The sequence below is a fragment of the Hemiscyllium ocellatum genome, chromosome 1, assembly GCF_020745735.1.
Source record: "Hemiscyllium ocellatum isolate sHemOce1 chromosome 1, sHemOce1.pat.X.cur, whole genome shotgun sequence".
NCBI classification, from domain to species: Eukaryota; Metazoa; Chordata; class Chondrichthyes; order Orectolobiformes; family Hemiscylliidae; genus Hemiscyllium; species Hemiscyllium ocellatum.
Genome location: NC_083401.1, coordinates 35,433,118 through 35,459,321, shown reverse-complemented (window position 1 = coordinate 35,459,321; position 26,204 = coordinate 35,433,118). Strand labels below are relative to the sequence as shown.

The window sequence follows — 26,204 nt, the reverse complement described above, 5'->3', positions numbered from 1 at the left end:
GGCGGGTGGCCGCGGGGTTTAAGCTGGAGCCGGAAGAGCAGCGCTTTCAGTGTCAGGGATTACTTTGGTGATTATGGCTCATCCTAGCCCAGTGTCGGCTGCTCAAGGAAACGAACGCTTCAGGTATCTTGAAATACCGTTTGTGTCAAAGGCAAAAAAAAATGTAGAGGTCAGCAGTGACCTGTGAACATCCTAAGAGAGTGTCCTTTTGTACATTTGTAAAGAAGGGGAAGCGGAGTCTCTGAGTGGTGCTGCCGTTTCTTCGCGCCGCTCTCCGACACTGACTGAGGGAGACCTGGGGAATGGCAGTTATTGGCGGCAGCTTTGAATGTTCCGCGCGGATCGCCAGTGGCGCGAAAAACAGAAGCGGTTTCGAATTCCCCCCACATTGCCCCGCTCTTTGGCCGCAGGACATCCCGCTAACGGTGTTTTAACCCCCCGCCCCGCCATTGTCCAACTCCGTCAAGATGCGTAATCCATACCATTTTATTCTCCACTTCATAAAGTTTTCCCTCATTCGAAACTGTAAACTTGAGCCTTCACTTATAAACTGATGTCTCATATTTGTACATCAGTAACTTATCCGATTTAATTCAAAGAGTTATTTTTTTCCCACTTGTATTGCACAAGGTAGGTCCCGGGTAGATGGAGGGAAAAATACGGCCGCCCTTGGGGAGGGCGGGAGAGAGAGATCGAGATCGTGGCTCCCGTTTTCCTCTTCCACCAGGTTTTATCTCGGCCGAGCACTGTCTCCGTTCGGACTGCTTTCTGTCCCCCATTCTGACTGCAGTTTTATTTTCCCTCTCCTCAGCAGGAGGAAGCCGCCGCCATGTCGTTGGTCCGTGGGCAGGAAACGAGGAGCCGACGGCAAACTGCGGAGAATAGGAGACTCGGACTCCACTGTGTTTGAGGATGAGATCAAGGAGTGGGACGATCCACCATCTTGGACAGATGACAGAGTCTCCAGGTTAGTGGCAAGAGGTTTAAACCTCGAGGTTGAGGCGAAAAAAACGATGAATTGGCAGCTCGTCGTCTCTGACCCCTTTGTTGTGCATGTCCAAGAAAGGACTTCATTTAAAAACTGCATATCTTGTATTTTAAAAACTCTTTGTGTATTAATCAAAATGTTAACATCCCCCACCCCTTCCCTCCCCTGGGAAATGCTGGTTTCGACTTCCAGTTTTGATGTTTGAAGCTAGATTAGCTTTTCCATTCAGTCTCTTGAGTTGTGTTTACAAAACGATTGTAGTTGCGGTTGTAAGTACAAGTGTTCGCGATGAAAAGACAAGGATGTTAGGCTGCAAAAGTGACATGATTTGCTCAGAAGGGAAGAAAAGACTTATCAGTGACCAGGAATTACGTGCTTTACCAAGTCTAATCGCCTTTGGACGTTGACTGCTTCACTGTCTGAAGAATCCACGAGTGGTGCTGAACAATACAAGTCTCAGTGAGAATATTCCCTCTTCTGGTCTTTGTGGAGGGAAACAGGTGATTGACCTAGGACACAATTCTAAAGATGTGAGTAGCGTATGTGGAATGTACTATTATAGAAAGGTTAAACCATCCTTTGGAATTCTGATAAAGTTGTCGTCAGAATTGAAATGGAAGTGTTGCCTGCAGCACCAAGTTTGAGACTAATATTAAATGAAATACACTTTTGAAATTTTCTGTTGAGAAAATGTATCGCTAAAATCTACAAGTTATATAAGTTTTTTTTATATTGGCTTGTGAATCTACAACAGGATTCAAACCTTTAGATTTTTAGATCATAAAGGCTTTGATATAAAGAAGTTGACAACCAGTTCTTTTGTTCTTGAAATTCTCTTCCATCTCTGTGATGTCTGTCAGATGTGTTAATAGCTTTATTCAATTAGCATTTTCTGCTTTACTACTTTTTTTTTGTAGCTTTTTGACAACCTGGTTTAGGAGCGATATTTCTAGATCTGAGAGTTCAGAAAATGTTAACCAGGATGTTGCTGGTACTAGAGGGTTTGAATTAAAAGGCTGGGATTTTTTTCCACTGGAACATAGGTTCAGGTATGATCTTTTTTATAAAGGTTTATAAAATCATGAGGGGCATTGATTTGGTGAATAGCCAAGGTCTTTTCCCTTGGGTGGGGGATTTCGGGACTGGAGGGTATATTTTTAAGGTGAGAGAAAACAATCGATGGGAATGAGGAAAACTCTGCTTTTGCTGGGAGTCATCCCAAGTTCATTTGAACGGAAAAGGCCCGAAGGGAACCCAATTGAGGTGTGTAAGTTTGAGGGACGTGGACAAGGAATATAGGTGGCTGAGTTCAATACACAAACACATTAGCCTTATTTGCTCCAAGTACAGAGCAGCAAGGCTAATATTTTTGTATATTGAGCTCCGCTATCTATATTCCCTGTCCATGCCCCTTAACCTCACACATTTTAGTCAGGTCTCCTTCAGGCCTCCTTTGCTCTAATGTGCTTGAGATTACTGTCAGCAAGTGGGGAGTTTTTTTTTTCTCATTTCCCGTTGATTGTTTTGCCAAAGCTCTTTGCCACGCTGTCGATTGTGACTTCCAGTTAAGAACCGTCACACTGTCCTCTGCGGTTGAGCTCTTTTGTCCATCGTTTAAACCAAGACTGTAAATGAGGTCAGAAGCTCAATGGACCTTGCAGAGCTCAATCTGGACATTTGCAAATAAATTATTGCTGAGTAGTTGTTGTTTGAACTAATGACCCCTTTCTTCGTGTTACTAATTGAGATTGGACCGGTAAGGTGGTAATTAAGCTGATTGGATTTGTCTTGCTTTTTGTACACAGGACATACATAGATAAATTTGCAAATATGAGGAAGTTGTGTTGGTACTGTAGCAGCCTAGCTAGAGGTGTGATGTTTTGGAGTAAAAGTCCCCAGTACTATTGCTAGAATATTGTCAGATCCATGGTCTTTCCACTATCCAGTACTTTCAACCATTTGATATCTGGAGTCAAATAGAATTGGCTTCTGCAGAAGGTCATGATGGAGCAACCACCCGTATATGTGGGTGACAAGATTGGATGGTTGGCAGTGGGGAATGTCCTCTTAATTAAAAGAGAATATAAGGGTTTGGTCAGGTGGCAGATGGAATTTAATCCAGAAAAGTGAGGTGATGCACTTTGGGAGAAATAACAAGACAAGAGTACTTGATGAATGACAGAGCAGAAGGAAGCTGAGGAATAGGGGCATCTTGGGGTGCTTGTCCACATATGCCTGAAGGTGGCAGAACAGTTAATAGGTCATATAATGTATACCACACGTGAGAAAGACATAGGAGCAGGGAGCTTATTGGAACTGGACAGGACTTCGGTTAGGCTGTAGTTGGAAATAGTGTGTGCAGTCCTGGTCACCAGCCTACGAAAAGGAATTTGTTGTACTGGAGTGGGTATAGATAAAAATTCACTAGGATGTTGCCTGGACTGGAGCGATTCAGCTAACGAAGAAGGACTGGATAAACAAGTTATTTTTGTTGAAGCTAAGAAGGCCTGATTTGAGGGGCATGAACAGAGGATATAGAAAGGAGCTGTTCTCCTGACTTGAAGAGTCAACAGCAAGGGTGGTGTATACCTTTTTTAAGGTGAAAGGCAGCAAGTTTAGAAGGAGTTTGAGGAAATATGTTTATTCACCAAGAGATTAGATTACTTACAGCGTGGAAACAGGCCCTTCGGCCCAACAAGTCCACACCGACCCGCCGAAGCGCAACCCACCCATACCCGTCCATTTACTCCTTACCTAACACTACGGGCAATTTAGCATGGCCAATTCACCTGACCCGCACATCTTTTTGGACTGTGGGAGGAAACCGGAGCACCCAGAGGAAACCCACGCAGACACGGGGAGAACGTGCAAACTCCACACAGTCAGTCGCCTGAGGCGGGAATTGAACCCGGGTCTCCGGCGCTGTGAGGCAGCAGTGCTAACCACTGTGCCACCGTGCCGCCCACAAAGAGGGTGGTGATGGTCTGGGATGCATTGCCAAGGAGGGTGGTTGAGGTGGGAAAGCTCCTTTTTTTAAATTTTTAAAAAAATGTTTTTGGATGAACGCTTGATGTCATAATATTCAAGGCTATGGCCCAAACATTGCAAGATGGGGCCAGTGATGTCACTGTGCAGGAGCAATTTAACTTCGGGTGTGATTAATTCTGGAGCACAAGTCTTCTATTGGCGTTGGTATGGTCTAAAGCCTTTTTTCTGATAACTGTTTTGATCAGGAGATGTTTCTGAGAATGAACACTTCCATAGTCTAGTTGTTATAGATTACTTACAGCTGAAAATGTGTTGCTGGTTAAAGCACAGCAGGTTAGGCAGCATCTCAGGAATAGGGAATTCGACGTTTCGAGCATAAGCCCTTCAACGTCGAATTCCCTATTCCTGAGATGCTGCCTAACCTGCTGTGCTTTAACCAGCAACACATTTTCAGCTGTGATCTCCAGCATCTGCAGACCTCATTTTTTACTCTTCGATTACTTAGTATGGAAACAGGCCCTTTGGCCCAACAAGTCCACACCAACCCGCCGAAGCCCAACCCACCCAGACCCATTCCCCTACATTTACCCCTTCATCTAACACTACGCGCAATTCAGCGTGGCCAATTCACCTAATCTGCACATTTTTGGATTGTGGGAGGAAACCCACGCGGACATGGGGAGAATGTGCAAACTCCACAGTCAGTCGACTGATGTGGGAATTGAACCCGGGTCTCTGGCACTGTGAGGCAGCAGTGCTAACCACTGTGCCACCGTGCTGCCCAAAAAGTTGTGTTAGTTTGTTTCCGTGCAGTGGATTCAGTAAAGTAATGGAAGTTGTCATCAGTTGTCAAAACTGGAATCAATGGGTATCGAGAGCAATCTCTCCATGGAGAGCTGAAGTCTTACCTGACACGCAGGAAGGTGTTTGTGGTTGTTGGTCTGTCATCTCAACTGCAGGACAGCTCTGCAGGAGTTCCTCCAAGGCCCAAACATCTTCAGATTATATTCCCTCTGAGAAGGTCTGACATGATGATTGCACATCAGAGAACAGTGTTCAGCACCATTTGCAAATCCTCAAACTGAAGCAATCCATATTCAAGTACAACAGTGCAACATAAATATCTTATGGGAATTGAACCAGCAGCTTTAACAATATAATCTCTTTTCAGAAAAACCCAGTTTTACTGTGAAAGATGCTACTGCTTGATTCTCTGTCTCCCTCTCGCATGATATGTTATGTCAAAAATTATTCTTTTCCCAATGCTTTGTTTTTAAAATACATAACTGCCTATTAGGTCTAAGTCTGAAGAAAAGACTTGCTATTTTTACAGAAGTTTAATGCATGAGTTTTAGAAGAAATGACTTGGTCTTCTGTTTTCTTCGCACAAATGATATTCTTTCCTGTCTCTTTTATAACTAAAGTATTTTATCTCTGACACCCTGGTGAATGTCAAATTTGTTTTTAATGTGCTTTTGAGAATTTCACATAGAACTATGATCTGAATCTTGTTTCATACGAGTACTATGATCCAAAATTGGCTTGCAAATGAGAGGCAAAGTTGGAGGGACATATTTTTGTGATTGGAAGACTGTGACCAACAGTGCATCACAAGAATTGGTGCTGGGACCTTTGCTATCAATTTAACGACTTGAATGTGAACGTAGAAGATAAACTTGTAAGTTTGTGGATGACCAAAACTGGTGTCTTTTGAGTGAGGAGGATGGTCTTGGCCTATAGTTGATATTGATCAGCTGGTAAAGTGGGTAGAGCAATGGCAAATGGAATCTAATCCATTGTGTGAAATGATGCATTTTGTGATACCTAACAAGGTGGTAACAGGCCTGCCCACCACACACAATGAATGGTAGGTCCCTGTGGAGTACTGACAACCTCTGGGATCTTGGTGTACAAGCCCATAGATCCTTGAGGTTGTCAGCATAGGTAGGCAGGGTGGTGAAGATGATATATGGGATGCTTGCCTTCATTAGTCATGGCATAGATTGTAGGAGCAAGGTAGTCTTGCTACAATTTTACCTAACATTTGGTTTAGCCACAAGTGGAATTTTGTGTGCAGTTCTGATCGTCATGTATCAGAAAGTCATGATTGCACAAGACCGGGTGCAGGGGAAATTCACCAGGATATTGCCTGGGATGAAAGGGCTCTTGCTCTTGCACCCAAGGCTGGACAGTGTTGTTTTTGGGACAGAGGAGGCTGAGAGGGGGATCTGATTGAAGTTTACAAAATAACAGGAGGCAAAGACAGGGTGAATCATGGTAGATGAATTGAAAACCAGAGGGCATAAGTTGAAGATGAAGAGTAAGTGACTTAGAGTTGTGAAAAACCTTTAACCCAGAAGGTAGTTGAAATATGTGGAATACACTGCTTGAAATGGTGGTAGAGGCAAGTGTTCTTGCAGCATTTTAAAAGCATCTGGATGAAAACTTAAAATGCCAGGGCATAGGCTATGGACTAAATGTAAGTCAATGGGATAAGTGTAATTTAGTGTGTGTTGGTTGGCATTGACGTGGTGGGCTGAGGGGCCTATTTCTATGCTATGACTCCAATTGTTGTGTAACTAACTTTGTGACTATTTGCTTCACGATTAAACTGTAGCTTTTGAAATTTTAAAATTAATGTTTGCAGGTAGATTAAATATTAAATTTTAGAAACCCTGCTGCCTACCTTTTGTTACTGATTGCTTGCTGTGTCTGATGCACCTTAACTGGATTGCCTGGAATTCATTCAATAAATTATTCTGTTGGGAGGTGAAAATTGCAGGTATGACCTGGGGTTGCAGCCAAAATAATCGAATGAAACTAGTGACAGCAACGAATAAGGGACTGCACTGCAGTGATGAAATTAAGTGTGGGTTTTTTCTAATGTATTTATAACTTTGACAGTTCTAAATGAAACGTTAATTCTTAGGCCAAATTGTGAGATGTGGTCATGTCCTAGGGAATTTGGCTTGCTTATATCAACTTTGAATTAAGGCATCTATTCACTTTGGAAAATGTTATATTTATGTTCAGGTAAAGCCTGTTCTAGCATAAAATGTATTTCTTGGGGTCAGTCACGAATCTGAGTTGACAATTCTCCAGTACTTTTAACTGGAAACTCTCAGTTCTATCAAATGTTGTCAAGGTTTTGTAGTGGATCATTAATTTTGTAGCCAAGTCCATTTAACAGGGAAAAATAGTTAATTTTAAATGGCTATGTTAAAATTAATTTCTTCCAGTTTCACAACACCAGAAGGTGACGGAACAGTTCCCAGATGTGGTTCTGCAGATTGGGGTACTGCAGTTGAAGATGAAGAAACTAGACAGATTGTTTATCGTGATTTGAAAAGGTTTGTACACTTTTAGTTTGCAAACAGCCTTTCTGGAGGGTCTGTCAAATGTTGCAACTAACTTGTATATAGTGTGGTTCTGTGCCTTTCATTCCCTTTCATTCAATATTTTCTTAGCCTCTTAAATATTCCTACAATAATGGTCCTGCATTCTGGATTGCTTTAGTGAGGAAATATAACTCGTATTTTCAAATAACTTAAATGATTGTTTGTTTGCAGTTATGCAATTCTCATTTTAGATGTTCTCATGTATATCCTGTATAAATTCCAAATATTCCATGCTTTTTGTTGCAGTTGAATAGATGAATCAGTGTTGGTATGCCAGATATAGCAAGTAATCAGGAAAGTTAATAGAATGTTTGTGGTTCATTTCAAGAGGAATGGAATGCAAGAGTAAGGAGGTCTTGCTTCTGTTGGGTATTGAGAACCATAAGGCTGTTAGCACAGGAGTCTGAGTTGTATTGTTTAAGTCTTCCATTTCAACTGCTGGTGAGAGTGGCACTCTGGAAAGTGCAGGTACGGGGTTTTGGGAAGACCACAGCTGGAGTACTGTTTACAATACTTGTCACCATATTTACAAAGGATGTTAATACCTTTAAAAGCAATTCAGAAAAGTTTAAAAGACAGATAGATGAAATGAGTAGATTGCTTTGAGGAAAAGCTAGGCCTATATCCTCTACATTTTAGAAAAGTCAGAGGTGACTTAATTGAAATATCCAAGATCCTGAGGAGACTTGACTGGGTGGTTGAAGAGATGTTTCCTGTTGCAGGAGAATCTAGAACTGGAGATAATTGTTTTCAAAGTAATGGGGTGCCTATCTAAAACAGGAAATGTTTTTTTGAGGATTGTCTTTGGAATTCTCTTTCTCAAAAGGTAGTCTACACAGAATCTTTGTGGAAGAAGGCATGTCAGAAAGGCAAGGTCACAGTGATCATGGGAGACTTCAATATGCAGGTGGACTGGGTAAATAATGTTGCCAGTGCATCCAAAGAAAGGGAGTTCATGAAATGCTCACAGGATGGCTTTTTGGAACAGCTTGACATGGAGCTCACAAGGGAGCAGGCTATTCTGGACCTAGTGCTTTGCAATGAACCAGAATTTATAAAAGGTCTTAAAGTAAGGGAACCCTTAGGAAGCAGCGATCATAATATGGTAGAGTTCAGTCTGGAGTTTGAAAGAGAAAAGGCAAAATCGGATGTAATGGTGTTACAGTTAAATAAAGGTAATTATGAGGGCATGAGAGAGGAACTGACAAAAATAGACTGGAAGCAGAGGCTAGCGGGGAAGACAGAGCAAAAATGGCAGGAGTTTGTGGGTGTAATTGAGGACACTGTACAGAGGTTCATCCCCAAGAAAAGAGATTATCCGGGGAGGGATTAGACAACCATGGCTGACAAAGGAAGTCAGGAAATGTATTAAAGAAAGAGATCCTATAAAGTGGCCAAGAGCAGTGGGAAATCCAGAAGATTGGGAAGGCTACAAAAACAAACAAAGGATAACAAAGTGTAATAAGAAATGAGAGGATCAAATATGAAGGTAGGCTAGCCAGTAATATTAGAAATGATAGTAAAAGTTTCTTTCAGTACATAAGAAACAAACGACAGGCAAAAGTAGACATTGGGCCACTTCAAACTGATGCAGGAAGCCTAGTGATGGGAGACAAGGAAATAGCAGGAGAACTTAACAAGTACTTTGCGTCAATTTTCACAGTGGAAAACATGAGTAATATCCCAACAATTAAAGGGAGTCAGGGGGCTGAGTTGAGTATGGTTGCCATTACAAAAGAGAGCGTGCTAGAAAAGCTAAAGTCTTAATTGATAAATCTCCTGGCCCTGATGGGATACATCCTAGAGTTCTGAGAGAGGTGGCTGAGGAAAAAGCGGAGGCATTGGTTGAGATCTTTCAAGAGTCACTGGAGTCAGGGAAAGTCCCGGATGGTTGGAAGATCGCTGTAGTAACCCCCTTGTTCAAGAAGGATCAAGACAAAAGATGGAAAATTATAGGCCAATTAGCCTAACCTCGGTTGTTGGTAAAATTCTAGAATCCATCATTCAGGATGAGGTTTCTAAATTCTTGGAAGAGCAGAGTCTGATTAGAACAAGGCAACATGGATTTAGTAAGGGGAGGTCATGCCTGACAAACCTGTTGGAATTCTTTGAAGAGGTGACAAGTAGGTTAGACCAGGGAAACCCAGTGGATGTGGTCTATTTAGACTTCCAAAAGGCCTTTGATAAGGTGCCACATGGGAGGCTGCTGAGCAAGGTGAGGGCCCATGGTGTTCAAGGTGAGCTACTGGGATGGATTAAGGATTGGTTGTCTGACAGGAGGCAGAGAGTTGGGATAAAAGGAACTTTTTTGGAATGGCAGCCGGTGACGAGCGGTGTCCCACAGGGTTCAGTGTTGGGGCCACAGCTGTTCGCATTATGTAATAATGATCTGGATGAAGGGACTGGGGGCATTCTAGCGAAGTTTGCCGATGATACGAAGTTAGGTGGACAGGCAGGTAGTACTGAGGAAGTGGGGAGGATACAGAAGGATCTAGACAGTTTGGGAGAGTGGTGCAGGAAATGGCTGATGGAATACAACGTGAGCAAATGCGAGGTCTTGCACTTTGGCAAAAAGAATAAAAGCATAGACTACTTTCTAAACGGTGAGAAAATTCGTAAAGCCAAAGTACAAAGGGATCTGGGAGTGCTAGTCGAGGATTCTCTAAAGGTAAACATGCAGCTTGTGTCCGTGATTAAGAAAGCGAATGCAGTGTTGTCACTTATCTCAAGAGGGTTGGAATATAAAAGCACCATTGTGCTACTGAGACTTTATAAAGCTCTGGTTAGGCCCCATTTGGAGTACTGTGTCCAGTTTTGGTCCTCACACCTCAGGAAGGACATACTGGCACTGGAACGTGTCCAGCGGAGATTCACACGGATGATCCCTGGAATGGTTGGTCTAACATACTAGGAACGGCTGAGGATCCTGGGATTGTATTCATTGGAGTTTAAAAGATTAAGGGGAGACTTAATAGAGACATACAAGATAATACATGGCTTGGAAAGGGTGGACGCTAGGAAGTTGTTTCCGTTAGGCGAAGTGACTAGGACCCGTGGACACAGCCTTAAAATTAGAGAGGATCAATTCAGAACAGAAATGCGAAGACATTTCTTCAGCCAGAGAGTGGTGGGCCTGTGGAATTCATTGCCGCAGAGTGCTGTGGAGGCTGGGATGCTAAATGTCTTCAAGGCAGAGATCGATAGATTCTTGTTGTCTCGAGGAATTAAGGGCTACGGGGAGAATGTGGGTAAGTGGAGTTGAAATGCCCATCAGCCATGATTGAATGGCGGAGTGGACTCGATGGGCCGAATGGCCTTACTTCCACTCCTATGTCTTATGGTCTTATTCTTAAATTCAAAAGTATGAAAGAATATTTGGGGATATGGAGGACTGCACCATTGAGGTTAAAGTTAAATTAGCCATGATCCTATTGAATGACAGCATGCTTGAAGGGCTGAGTGACCTGCTATTGTCCATATGTTTTGTATGTAAATTACATTCCATTCTTACTAACTACAGCTGATCCATTGGTTTACACAGGAAAGTAATCTGAAGTCACTCGGCTAGATAAATCTGACTAATTATTTATCAGGTTTTGCTCATAATTTTTCATTCTACATTGCAACCATTAATTTTATAAATGGTTAACTATTAGGCAAAAAACAGGTTATTTTAGCCAAGCTCTGTAGCTACTTAATGACATTCTTAAGCATGACATCGCCAGAAACATTATCCTGAAGTCATTATGTAGTCTCTCATTCCTGTGCTAACTGCCTCCTGGTTCTCAATTGCTGGCAGTACCCTTTCTCACTTTCTGTACAACTGTTGAGCTATGGGTTGACCACTGAAAGAAAGTTATTATCCACTAAGCTCTTAGTCTTGGGTGTGCACTGCATTAAGGCCAGCTGCAGTTCCATAACCTGGAACTTGCTTCTCCGGCTAAAAACATGACCTGCACATGTAGGTGTCCAAGACATGAGAAGTGTCCTGGATTTCACAAGAATTTGCTTTTCTTAGTTGACTCCCAAATCTTTCAGTTTGTATTGATAGTTAATGGTTAAATCTTTAGACTTAATATCCTCCTGTGTCAGCTGCAGGGGATTGGAGGACCTATTTGAATTTGACATAGCTGGAGGATTCCTCCATAGAGTCATACAGCACAAACTGCCTATTTTGATCCCTTTGGGACTGTTTATATTTTTAAATCTATAAATCAGCCTATGCCACAAGATTCATGTCTTTTGTAGGGAGGTGATGGCATTGTTGTTCGATCATTAATTCAGAAGTTCAGCTAATGTTCTGGGGTCCTGGGTTTGAATCCTGCCATAAATTTCAGTTCAGAATCAAAATAACCTGGATTTAAGAATCTACTGATGACCATGAACCCATGATTTATTGTCAGAAAAACCCAGCTAGCTCACAAGTGGCCTTTCACAAAAGGAAATCTGCCATCCTCACCTGGTCTGGTCTATGTGACCAGTCCCACAGCAATGTAGTTGACTCTCCACTGCTCTCTGAAAAGTCTAGCAAGCCACTCAGTTCTATTAGCCTCTATGAAGTCTCAACAAAAAAATGAAACTGAATGGACCACCTTGGCATTGGCCTAGGCACTGGAAAAGACAATGGCAGAAACAGTTCAGTTGACCCTGCAGAGTCCTCTACCTAATATTCTAGTGCCGCATTGGGAGAACTGTCTCTCAGACTTATCAAACAGCCTTACAGAGTCATACACTCAATGTCCCAGACCATCGCCATCACCATTCCTGGATATGGCCTGACCCACCAGCAGGGCAGACACAGCAGAGGTGGTGTAACAGTGGTATACTGTAGAAAGGGAGTTGCCCTGAGTCCTCAATATTGACACTGAACTCGGTGAAGTCTTATGGCTTCAGGTTAAACTTGGATACAATGTAGTTTCCTCAGCTGATGAATCATACTTCTCTGAACACTGAAGGGAGCACCGAAGATGACAAGGGTGCGAAATATACTTAGGCTTGGCAGCTTCAGTGTGAACCTCCAAGACTGGCTTGGCAGCAGTACCACTGATTTGAGTCCTACAGGACGTAGCTGCTATACTGGGTCTGCATTTGGAGGTGAGGGAAAAGCATACTTGACCTCGTCCTTGCACTTGACTGTCCTCCTTTTTGTGTTGTGACGTTATTGCTGTGCTAAATGGAACAGATTTCAATAAATTGAGCAGCTGAAGACTGGGCATTCATGAGGTGCTATGGGCCATAGCCAGCAACAGAATTGTACTTCAGCACAATCTGTAATGTCATGGCCTGGCATATCCCCCATTCAACCATTACCTTCAAGCTTGGGATCAGCCCTTGTTGAATGGAGAGTGCAGGACAGCATGCTAAGAGCAAGAGGAGGCATACTAAAAATGAGGTGTTAACCTGGTGAAGCTACCAAGCAAACTACTTGAATTCAAAATAGCATAAGCAGCAAGTGATAGTTAAATGATCCTAGACTAATGGATCATATCTAAGCTCCATAGTCCTGTCATATCTAATCATGGATGGTGGAGGACACTAAAACACTAGAGGAGGCTCCACAAATATTTCCAGCTTCAATGATGAAGAGTGCAAAAGATTTGATTGAAGCATACACAGTAGTCTTCAGCCAGAAGTGCCATGTCCATCTCTGCTGCCTCCAGTGGTCCTCTGCATGACAGATATCATCTTCAGCCAATCAATTCAGTCTACATGATACCATGACATGGTTGTGCTCCAGAATCTACTTGTATGGGATTGTCGCCACTTGCAAATTCCCTTCTGAGCCACTTGCCATCCTTGAAAGTATATTGGTGTTCCTTCACTGTTTGTCAAAATCCTGAAACCCCACTGTAATGGCCTTGAGTCAACCCATATGTCGTGTGCAGCGGTTGAAGAAAACAGCTCACCCCATCTCAAGGGTGGCTCAGAACAGTCAACACCCAAGTCCCATGAATGAAGTTTTAACAACAAATTTGTATGTAAGAGTATATCTATAAAGGAGGCACCATTGACTTGAGCAGTTCTCCACCCTGCTGTCTTTATTAATTCCCTTACTTGCAGAATCTTGAAGGATCATTCTTTTCTTTTCCCTTTGAAAAACTCAAAAGCTAATTAATGCTCCAGAGTTCAATATGATTTATCTCCAATGTTGTAGTTCACCAAAATTCAAGATTTCATAGGAGTCCTTCCATTTAATTTTGGTTAAATGACCTTCCAATTTATTTTTTACTGACCTTTTAAATGTGGATTTCCTAGCTTGAACACTTGTCTTCCTTCAGAGTAAAACTTCAGAGAAACTCGCTCCTTCCAATAACCACCTATTGTGATTTCAAACTGCAGTGAGGCTATTGTTTTCTGAACTTTGACTGCAAAAAGGTTTAACTGCTTTTGAGGGGATTATTGATGTTTGATCATGTGATAATGGGAAGAATTCTTCCATCAGTTATTCTATTCCTTTGCTAATTGTTTCATATTGGATGCCAGTACCCCCACACAAGCTGTGTCACAGGCAATAGATCTTTCACTTGCTCTTCAGGTGTAGGTCTGGCTTTATCACTTGATTTCCAAGAGCTAGAAGCTACAAAGAACCCAAAACTAACAATCTTTTAGCTGCTTCTTTCAGCCAATCTTGGCTGTTGGTTATGTGCTGACAGATTTAAAGTAACTCTGAACAAACAAGGGCTTATGTTTTTTGATGGCCAGACAGCTCTATGCCTGGAACCCTCAATCCAGTCGAGTGCATCAGAATGCTCAGATTTAAGGTTTTACTTGAAAAGTTATTCAACTGATTCCATTCTTGCCACTCCACTCCCGACTACATCACCTCAGACCTCTTACCATAGATCCTGACCTGACCCCACTGGACAGACTCCTCTCACTAGCACCCCTGTCCCCTATGAGACCTCATTTCACCCTCCCCAAGGTACACTGTGATCCTGCTACCTGGCATTCTACTTAACTACTCTCCCAGCATCCTAACATCACACTTGCCTTAGTACTTGTCATTTGACAACAGCTATCTAAGTAGCTGTCTGGATCTTTACAATTCAGAATATGACAGCTGATGGCTGTTTTTTAAAAAAAAGGTGAGGTTAACCTTTCCCTGACAGTTCTAGACTGTGAAATAACCGTCAGAGTAGAAGAATGGCTGTGCATTTCTGAAGGATCCTTGATCAGAATCTTTCGAGACATTCTGACATCCCTTTTTTTAAAAAGAAGGATGGAGTGTTTGGCAGGGTGGCAATCTGTGATAACTGCTACTTGGAAAATCCAGCTTATCATCTTTGACCACCATCCATGGCCATGTTTCATTGGTAGAAATGCAAATGACTGTTTTCAATTTCAAAAGTTTTCCTTAATTCTAAGAACATATGTGAATAACTGTCTTTTCACTGAACTGCGACCTTCATGTCTCTAGCTTCTTGGCTAAATGAGGCCACCTGCTTTGAAGTTCTTGTCTGTCATCCTGGTGAAGATTGGGCCCCTGTTGAGAGAATTAAGAGTCGTAAAATCTAAGCTTGTTTGATTTTCTTAGCAATGCCCATTTTCTACAAAACAAAATACTGAATACTAAGATGTGTTCTAAAACATGAATTATTAACTGGATATTTGCAACGCCTATTTGTTATAGAATGTCAGTATACCTGGACTTTAAAATTTTGGATGACGTTGGATTGCTTTAGATTAAATCCCAGATGTTTGTTTTAGATTAGATTTCCCACAGTGTGGAAACAGGCCCTTCGTCCTAACAAGTCCACACCGACCCTCTGAAGAGTAATCCCCCCAGACTCATTCCCCATATTTGCTTCTGACTAATGCTCTGGGCAATTTATCATGGCCAATTCACCTAACCTGCACGTTTTTTTGATTGTGGTAAGAGACCGGAGCACCCGGGGGAAACCTATGCAGACGCAGGAACAGACAATCACTCTAGGATGGAATCGAACCTGGGTCCCTGGCACTTGAGGTAGCATGCTAACCACTGTGAGCCACCATGCTGCCCCTGATTTGACGAGGAAGAGAGCTGTCACTTAGCTGATCTTGAAAGATATTTTACTGGATGCACCCTTTAAACTTCAGAAAGCAATTTTCTTTATAACTTGTATTTAATTGTCTGTGCTTGGATAGTCGCCAGCAGGGGAATTGAGACTTGGCCTCTACCTCTGTAGCAGATGTTGGAGATTAGAGTTGAGAGCATGGTGCTGGCAAAGCACAGCAGGTCAGGCATCATCCATGGAGCAGGAGAATCTGCGTTTCTCCTGCTCCATGGATGATGCCTGACCTGCTGTGCTTTGCCAGCACTGCGCCCTCGACTGTACCTCTGTGGGCCTAATAAAACTATAAAATTGACTAATGGCTGTGAGGTTCTCTTTTTAACAAATAAAAAAGGATGCTGGCACCAGTTTGTGTTGCTGTAAATCACACGTGTACATATCTCGAAGAGGAGGAGAGCAGAGACATGGTCCAGAGGAGTGAGAAATCAGAGTGGAAGGGGGTAAGAAATCGGGACCCAGGGTGGCACTGTTGGGATCTGGGAGAGAAGAGGAGAGACTGGGAGAGGCCTTCCTGCCTCCTGGGCTTCCTTGTCTCTGTGTGCACTTGCACACACATCCATCATCATCTCCTCACCATAATACCTGGTGTTGTCACTCTAAGTTTTGGGAACAACCTAGATAGTGAATTCAGTAAAATCCTTGGAAAATATACAGTCTTAACTTCTGTTATACCTAGATATTTATCATATTTAAATTGTAGTATGTCGTCCATTATGTGAAGTAATCCAAATTTTAGAACAATGTCATGTGAACAACTAAAATGTACCACCATGCTTTGACATCTATACATCTTGTGAAAAACCCACATGAATGTCACACCACAACTCAACATGTTAACTACACAAACCTAATTGGCAATGACCACCAGGCATGCTCATGCACTAGGCCTGGGCACTGAATCTGATCACAAAACTATGTAACTTTGGCCTGATCACCTTGAGACAGGAACAAACTGAGTCAAGGGTGGTAATAACGCAGAAAAATTGAAATCTAACACTGAAATTAAATGAATAAACATGTACAATAGTAGTCATGATTTGGAGATGCCGGTATTGGACTAGGGTGTACAAAGTTTAAAAAATCACAACACCAGGTTTAATTGGAAGCACACTAGCTTTCAGAACGATGCTCCTTCATCAGGTGATTGTCAATCACCTGATTAAGGAGCAATCGCCTGATGAAGGAGCGTCGTTCCGAAAGCTAGTGTGCTTCCAATTAAACCTGTTGGACTATAACCTGATGTTGTGATTTTTAACCATGTATGATAGGGTTTTGTGGGGTGGGGGGAACCTAGCATCACAGGACCAAAAGTAGAAGATCTAGGTGGAAAAACAGGAATGGGAACATTTATTGTACCCCAGTGAAAAATTGCATATGCAGTACCACAGTTCCACATGAAGTCGACATGATCACTTGTTCAGAACTGTGCTGTTCCCCAAATGAACATGTGCATGGTTGCCAGTGTCTGTAAACATTTGCTTTTTTAAAAAAAAACTGTAATATGCACCCAACATTTCGGTTAATTTGGAAAATAAAAGTAATGTTTTATTACAGCTAACTTGTTTGCCAGTAAACCTAATCTTGCCACTACCTTGTGAATTGCTTTTGGAGCAACAAAGCAACCCATGCATTTAGTGTCTGGGGTTTATCCATGAAGAATATTACCAAACCTGTCCTTCCATTACAATTGCTGTGTCTGGTCCTTGCATTCCTCAGTTGCTTTCACCTTTTATTGTTTTGACGGGAAGTCTGTTTTAAAATGTTGGTCACGCTCTACTTTTAAAATAAGTCGCCTTGTCATAAATCCTGAAGTTGTATCTTTAAACAGGTTTTTTGTTTTAAATGGGCACCTCCTAAAGGAATGGTGTGATTGAGTTGAACAGATTCCATTTTTGTTAATGGCAAGCTTTGCTTACTTGTATTTGGAGTTTTAAAAAATGAAAACTTTTTTTATTCCTATAGGTTGTGGGTGTCACTGTCACATAAGCCAGGATGAGTAAGGACTGTATTTGTCCTTCCCAAAGGACATCCTTTTAAAAGAAAAACTGTCTTGTACACTGAATGACCTATGGTTAATTTACTGAAACTACATTCTATTCCAGACACGTTGCTTGTATTAGGTTCCAGCTGCTGTGGTGAGATTTGAATCTTTGTCTGCAGCCCAATAACCTTTCCTCTAAGTTACTGTTTCAATGACATTACAATTATACCACTATTGTTAATCATTATATTTTTCAATATTTCAATTTTTTTCTTTCAGATACAAAAGACGTCTCCTGCTCAACGATTTTAATGATCATGAAAAGGGTTACTCTTCTGAAAGGTATAGATGAAGTGTTTACAGGATTAATACATGCTTGATCACAATGTACTACACAACAATGTATTGCAAAGTTTTTCCTCATGATAGCGAGACTAAAATCAAATAATTAAATTTCATTCCAAAATGAAGAGATGAATTTTTGAAATCTCAATTGCGTGCTACAAACCAAAGAAAGGATTTGCCTTGCTGTAACCTCTGCCACAGTGCAGTATCCCCTGCAGATCTTTACTAGCATTTCCTGCTTTGAGTGTTAGAGTTCCTTGATTATGTGCAGGTTTATATTGTTTCTCCTGCAAGACAATTGAGAGTGGGATTTTATACACTGAGGCTTTATATCTGTATTCTTACCATGTTGGGCTGTGGCATCTAAAACTGGTTACTTTTTTCTAGTTTGGGATTTTAAAACTGGAGAAGTCTTTTTGAGTTTGGGTTGGAGCATATTATCACTGAATGGTTACAATGCAGAAAGAGGCCACTGTGTCAACACATTGTCAGCACACAAAGGAATGCATTGACTGTCTAAATGGAATTTTTTTACTTCACCTAATAATGTCTTGATTTGAGGATTAGGGAAATCTCTTAAATCTCTAATTTCTAATTTTCAGCTCGAGTGGCTCCAGAGAATCATTGCCACCTTCAGAACTTGAAACTGATGAAGTAGTATTGATGAGAAGACAGAAGCAAATCAACTATGGAAAGAATACTATTGCATATGATAGATTCATTCAGGAAGTTCCCAAGTAAGATCTAATACTTTTTAAAATTCTTGTCCAAATATTCTTGAAGTTAGGTTTTCCTTTTTTGGCAAGGCTTGGAGTTGGGATAATTTAAACTCAATTGATATTGACCATACTCGATTATCTGTGGTAAAGCAAAAAAACGTTAAAGTTTTTTAGTTTGATCCAGAGGTGACTGGTATACAATTAATATGACTGAGATTGCTACCAAGAAAGCACGACATAAAAACCAAAAGAAGTGTGAATGCTATAAATGAATCAAAAATAAACTGCAGGAAAAGCCAAGGAAATCTGGTAGTATCTGTGGAGAGAAATCAGTTAACGTTTTGGATCAAATGACCCTTCCTTCCTTTTTCTCTCCACAGATGCTGCCAGATCGCCTGAGTTTTTCCAGCAGTCATGTGTGTGTTGCTGGAAAAACACAGCAAGTCAGGCAGCATCTGAGGAACAAGAGCATTGAAGTTTGGGGCATTAGCCCTTCTTCAGAGCTTTTCCAGCAATTTGTTTTTGTGACCAAGAAAGTTTATCTGTTTTTTTTAATGCTGAAGAATCATGATCTTGCTCAAATTATTTGTTATAACTAGTTAAATGCATTGTAAAACACTTGGTATTTGGATAATATTCCCAGCTTCTTTCTTTATATAATCACATGGCTCAAGTTAGTCAGAATTGCTCTCAATGGATCCTCTGAAGAGGCAACATAAAAGTGTGGGTCAAGTTAAGTCTTGACATTCCTAAGAAATAATGGAACCCATATATTGGGTGCATTGTTTTCTTGCAATGCTTAATCTAAACTAATTGAAACTTCCTGTTTCACAATAAACCTATTTTTATAATACATGTAGTGTGGAAGAGTCAGATGCTTCAGAGAGATTGGGGCTTTGGAAAATAGATATTGAACGAAGTATGGTGATAGGCAGAGGACCAAAGACACTTCGGAAGATCTGTGTTTTAAACATAGAATCGAGCAGCAGGAGTAGGCTACTTAGCCCCTTGTGCTTGCTCCACCATCTAATATGATCATCTAGCTCATCAGTTGGTCCTCTTTCTCTCCTCTTCCCCCCCTCTTTCACCCCACACTCTCACACTCCCACTCACTCACACACTCTTTTTTTGGTCCCTTTTTAGTCCTAAGAACTATATCAGAATCTTTCTTAAGTCTTGAGTGTTTCAAATCCCTTGGCCATTTCCTATAACCAGGAAAGGTCTGCAGGCTTGCCATACTCTGGGTAAAGAAGTTCCTCCTCCTCTCTGATCTAAATAGACCATTCCTTAACAGTAGACTGACCCTGGTTAACAACAGCATCCTTCCTGTGTTGATCCTGTCTAGATTTGTTAGAACTTTCTAGGCTTCTGAGAATTCTCATGAAGATATATGACGACTGGTTGGGGTCCAAGCACTGATCCTTGAACTACTGTACTAGTCACTACCTGTCACTTGGAAAAAGACCCACTTATTTCCAATCTTGCCAGTTTATGAACCAGTTCTCTGTCCATTTCTGTGCACAATACCCCATGCCCCATTTGAGGTTTAAGTATCTGAGAATCCTGGAGATGGGACAAATAGAGCAGTGTTAGTATTCAAACAAAACTACAGTTTTGAGACTGGGGACTAGGATGCACTAGGATTGATTGGTACGTAAATGGATCCTGATGCAAAATCTGATGTGAACTTGTTTTTGGTTTATCTTAAATTGAATATGGAGGATGGGAATCAGTCAAGACATGACTGGGATAGTCAGATTTGGAAGTGAATTATCTTCACTAACAGATGGGCTGATCTAGGTGATGTTATCACATGGTTACAGTGTAAAAGGAGGCATTTTAGTCTGAGTTCTAATTAAAAAGCCTCCCAGATGTTGAAGATCTAAGATGAAAGTCTGATAGGATCAGAGAGAGAATGTGACAAAGGTACAGTAACTGTAGATAATTATGATGGACTTGAGTGAAGTGAAGTTTGGACAAGATACAAGAGTGTATATTGATAGTCTGTTTGAATATGCAATGCAAGTGTTGAGGAAGGTGGTGAAGCTGAGTGTGCTGTCAAATATGAAATGAAGATTGGTTCTGCCAAGGAACAGCATATAGGTGAAGAGGGCTCAGATCTTAAATCCCACAATCTTCTAGTCTGACCAGATTTTAAATCCTTTGCATATGAAGAGTTTGAAGGTTATTCTGATTTGTCTCAAGTGGTTCATTATACGACAACATGAATGAATAAAACAGAACATTTCACAGCAGAAGTCTTTGATTAAATCATGGTTTAAACCTGTTTCAGTAGATTCAAATTCAGTCCCATCATGAGTAAATAACCTTACTCTCACTACAAATAGCTGTTAAAGTCCTTAGAAAATATAACACATTCAGTGATTTTGTTGTGCATCTAGGAGATTGTAGCCATTTCCTGAATGTATCCATTTGAGATGAGGACTAATTAGAGGTATTCATAACACTCCAATAGTATACTGTGCACGGTATGTCTTTTTAATAATAGCATCATTTTATCTGGTTGTCTTTTGATGGCTAACTTTAGATGAATGTGGAATATGCTTTAAAATGTATGATCTAAACATCAACAGCAAGTTATCTTTGTGGACTTGTAAATTCTTTCTTTCAGACATCTTCGGAAGCCAGGTGTTCATCCAAGGACTCCCAACAAGTTTAAGAAATTCAGTCGTAGATCCTGGGACCAGCAAATTAGGTTGTGGAGAATTGCACTGCATGCTTGGGATCCACCAGCTGAAGAAGGCAGTGATTTACAAGCAGTGTACGTTCAAACTTATTGGGTATCAGTTTGACTAGAATGGAAGATCTTTGGGGTGCGGTTTAGATTTTGAAATAAATTGTCCAGTTCTCTGACTAGATTCCATTTGTAGATGGTGACCTTTTTTGTGAAACAAGGCATAAAGTTTGTCTCTAGTTGATGCCTACTTGGAATGGTGGGTTGAGCATTATGGTAATATTGCATTAGTTACAAATGCTTAAACTGCAAGCATCTTAGAATCCTCCTATGTCTTTCAGTACAGAGTTTGACTTTGATATGGAAACTGAATCTGTGAACAGCTCAAGTGAGAGTCGAACAAGCATCCATGATGAAAGAGGATGCACTCCCAGTAACACACGTGCACCATCTCCCCAGGTAAACAAATCGATCTTAAATCTAAAGGATAGCTTGGTGAGGAAAAGTAAACTTTCCATGTGGATACAATTGATAGGGCAGATGAATGTGTGGCTAAGTAGTTGGTGCAGGGTTTCAGATTTTTGAATCATTGGAATCTCTTCTGAGGCAGAGGTGACCTGCGCAAGAGGTACGGGTTACCCCTGAACTGGAGGGGGCCAATATCCTGGCAGGAGATTTCTTAGAGCTACTTGGGAGCCAAAGCAAGGACTGTTCCCTTCAACAGTCCTTGGTTTGTGCTACTCTCCCAACCAACCCCCAAACCTTCCCCTGCAAATCCTGCTAGTCCACCACCTCCCTCACCTCCATCCAGGGCCCCAAACCATCCTTTCAGATGAAACTGAACTCCACCTAGCCTCTTTTCCAACCAGATTTACTGCATCAGGCGCTTCTGATGTGATCTTCTCTACATCGGGGAGGGCAAATGTAAACTTGAGGAACCGTTCAAACATCTCAACCCGACCTGCAAGGACTGACCAAACCACCCAGTCACTGCCCATTAAATTCCCCTTCCCACTCCCTTTCCGGCATGATCCCCATCCTTGCCACAACAAACCAACTACACGTTGGTGAAACAACACCTCTTCCACCTAGGCAGCTGACAGCCTGGAGCACTCAACATTGCATTTTGTTTACCAGCCACCTACCAGACTGATTCCTCCCATTGACTAAACAGGTTGTACCCTCCCTGTCTTCACTTATCCCAACTTCACCACCCTGCTTCCGCCACCCTCTTTATCTGCAGTTCCCCTTATAGACACACCCCCAGTCCTAAAGTCGAGTTGCACCGAAAACATCAACTTCTCCGCCTGCTGATGCTGCCTGGCTTGCTGTCTCCTGACTATCTGTGGAAGTTAGACTAGGCAGACAAGAGCACAGCAGGGAACGAGGGAAGATATGAATTAAACTGCATATATTTCAATGCAAGAGGCCTAACAGGTAAGGCAGTTGAATTCTGCATAGATGGAAATGTGGGATTGGGATATCATAGCTATCACAGAAACCTGGCTGAGGGAGAGACACAATGGCAGCGCAATGTTCCAGGGTACACGCCACCTCTTCTCTCCTTAAGGGAAGAGGGGGAGTGGCTTTTTGATTGGGGATAACATTACAGCACTACTTAGGATATTCCTGAGGGATTGTCTAGTGAAGCTATGTGGATGCAGAAATAAGAAGGAAGCAATCACTTTAGTATTGTACTATAGGCCCCGAATGGTCTCTGGAAAATTGAGGGACAAATATATGTAGCGAGATCACAAAGCAATAATAATAATAATATTGTAATGGTAGGCAACTTTCCAAACTTGGCTGGGACTGCCAAAATATTAAGGGTTTGGATGGGGAGCAATTTAAGTATATTCAAGAAAACTTCCACAATCTTGTATGCAGATGGCCTGACTGCGAAGGGACAAAACTTGATGACTACCTCAAAGGGAAAAAAAGACAGACAAATGACTGAAGGGTTACTGAGGGAGATCTTTGGGACCAGAGTCCATGATTCTGTAGTTTTAAAGTAGTTATGAAAAAAGGATACATCTGGTCCAAGACTAATATTGATATTAGGAATTTTCAAAAGTTGATGGAGAGTAGTGGGACACCTGGAAAGCGGGAGGCTTTCAAAATTGAAATAATGAGCGTTCAGGGCCAGCATGTAGACTGAGAGGAAGGTTATGTAGAATTTCTAAGTAACTGACAAATTGAAATGATTAAATAGGTGGCAGATGAAATTCAATGTAGACAAGTGTGATGACACACTTTGGCATGCAGAATGTGGAGAGACAGTATACAATAGGGGTACAATTCAAAAGGATGTGCAAGAGCGGAGAGATTTGGAAGATCAAATAGAGAGTGGTTTTAAAAAGAGAATACAGCATTCTCTGCTCCTTTAATGAGGGCATAGAGTCCAAGAGCAGGGAGGTTAGACCCATTTGAGTTTTACACAATACCAAGTGCAGCATTAGAGAGGGGTGTGAATGAATTGGAGCGTGTGCAGAAGAGACTTGAGAATTGTTCCAGAGATGAGATACATCCGTTAAGAAGATAGATTGGAGAGGTTGGGATTATTTTGTGTGGAGAGCAGAAGGCTGAAAGGAGAATTGATTTCAGAATCGTGATCTAGATAGTAGATATCGGGAAGGCTTGAGGGAAGGAGAGGAAAACTGGTTTCCACTTGTAAAACGACCAAGAACCACAACGTGCAGTTTGTTTTGCCAAGGAAATAGATGTGAAGTGAAAGCAGAAAAAAAACTTCAGGGTAGTGCAGATCTTGAATGCAATGCTTGAAGTCTGATGGGAACTGGTTCAGTTAAGGCATTCAAAAAGGCATTAGATGGTTTAAATAAAAGCAGTGTACAGGGTTGTGGGGAAAGGCAGGAACTTAGCTCCAATTTGAAGCTTTCAAGAACCAGTGCAGACATAATGAACTGAACACCTTTTTGTGAACTGTAATAACCTTTTCTTCTTTAAAACAAGTGCTGCTCATGCATTCAAGACTCTGATCAGCGACTTTTAGAAGCTTTATGTAGAAACTGAATTTTTACTTGTTTACAAACTGGTGAACTAGTTATTTTAGGTCAACCCCACCCCCAATGATTCCATCAAAAACTTGCACGTAGCAGTTGCTCTGCTGGTTTGCATCCATTTTGAAAAAAATTACATTTCTTTGCCAGAGACTCAGTTGTGGTGAGGTCTTCACAAATTTGATTCATCCTGCCCCTTAATGTCTAAAGATGAGAAGGGAATAAGGAATGAGATGGGAGATGGCTTGGGCAATGTTTTTACAGATCTCTGACATAGTCCAGTATGTAGGGTTGGCGAGAAATCTTGTTTTTTTTTCCACTGAAGTTACAGTATCAAATTACATTTCCAGCAAATGATTTCATGTTTCGTTTTTAGATATCATCCTCGACTCCAACCAGCGAATTTGTCTACCCTCATGTGGGCAAGGAGTTTGATTTGCAAGCTTGTCTAGCTGAAACCAATGAAGCTGGTTCTTGGCTAAACTAAAGGAAGCTACTTGCTGTTGAGAATATTACCTTGATGAACCAGGTCTACAAATGCTGTGGTGATCTCAGAACCTTTAAGGAGTTTATTGTATTTTGCTTTGCCCATATTGTATGCCACTTTGTGTGGATTTGTCTGTAATGTGCAGTCTGGCAAATCCATTAATGTAATTGCTTTTTTACCTTTGACAGAGTGCAGTGGGCAAGACAGTGTCCAAAATCCAATGTTGAAGTTCAACCTTATCCTCAAAATAATTTACTTGAGTTAAGTTGACCCCCTTCTGTCCTCCTCTCTCCTCCCCCACCCCCACCCACTCCCCTGAATGTCTTTGACATATGCCTCAATTGTTGAGATAGCCATATGATTGGAGTTGAGATTACAGATTTGAGCCTTTATTTCTATGTAACATTGCTATGGAGGTGGGAATATGAGAAGTAAGACTATTTCTGACCAGTAGTTGCTAGATTACGCCATTGTTATGTTTTCAGTGTTTTATTCTTGGAGCAGAGTCCGTTATCTTGATGGAAATCAAATGGAATGACTGCAAATTGCAACAGTTTCCCATTTGGCATTGAATAAAGTTAATACGTTTTAAATCTTGGGAATGTTTGACTTGTGAATTTTTAAAATACTGTCGCTGTTTGCGATTTAAGAGATCTGCATAAAAGTAATCCACTGACATATGTCTAATTTCCTAATGGAAGACTGTAATAAACTCTTTTGTACTGATTTTATTTTGTATTTATAGCAATTTGTCGTGCATATTTCCAGACTCCACTTAGATATCGTAGACATTTGAAATGATTTGCTATTAGAATACAATTTGTTGAACTTAGCATTTTTAATATTTCTATTTTTTTGTAAATCTGCAGCTGTACAATAAAACTTTAATTGCTTACATTGGCTTTTTTTTTCTCACTTCACTGAATCATAAGCAATTCAAAATCATGCTAGATAGTGGTGAATCCAGTTGAAGCTTTTCACAATTTTACATGTATTCACTGTAAAATATACATGACAATAAATTATCCAGTTGGTCATTCATAGCTTTGGGTTGCGCACACATTAGTCCTGACTTTGGGCAGTCACAAATCTGAGTAGATTGAAATGGAGAAGCATCGAATGAAACAAGTTGACTATGTAACTGACTGTGGAATAAGTATTAAAAAGACAAAGTGCTAGAGAAACTCAGCAGGTGTCAAAGCATCCATATGAAGAATGTTAATATTTCAAGGCTAATTTCAACTGATGGGCTGGAAAATGATTTGTTTTATGCTGTAATGATAAAAGTGGGGATGAGGAACAAGTAAAACAGATGGTAAAAGTGTTTAAGAGCAAACGATAATACCGAAATGATATAAAAGTAGGTGTTAATACTAAGAAATGGTGCTTCATTTTGAGCAAACCTGTGCAAAAAGTCACTGGTTTTGTGGTCATTGTTAGATGTTGAATTAAAATGCTACCACTGTCACAGTTGGGACTTGAATCTGTTGATTATTTGTGAAGACACAGTAGGTTTGTAATGGATATTTCTG

At 41.1% G+C, this 26,204-nt stretch overlaps 1 protein-coding gene across 1 annotated transcript; it reads left to right on the top strand.

Annotated features, from left to right (window-relative positions):
• slbp (stem-loop histone mRNA binding protein) lies at positions 1-25,536 on the top strand. Its single transcript, XM_060845652.1, has 8 exons — positions 1-123; positions 812-967; positions 7,216-7,326; positions 17,689-17,751; positions 18,357-18,491; positions 21,106-21,255; positions 21,510-21,627; positions 24,562-25,536. The coding sequence occupies exons 1-8, from the start codon at positions 74-76 to the stop codon at positions 24,670-24,672; spliced, it is 894 nt and encodes a 297-aa protein (XP_060701635.1). The 5' UTR covers positions 1-73; the 3' UTR covers positions 24,673-25,536.
• Positions 25,537-26,204: the final 668 nt, after the last annotated feature.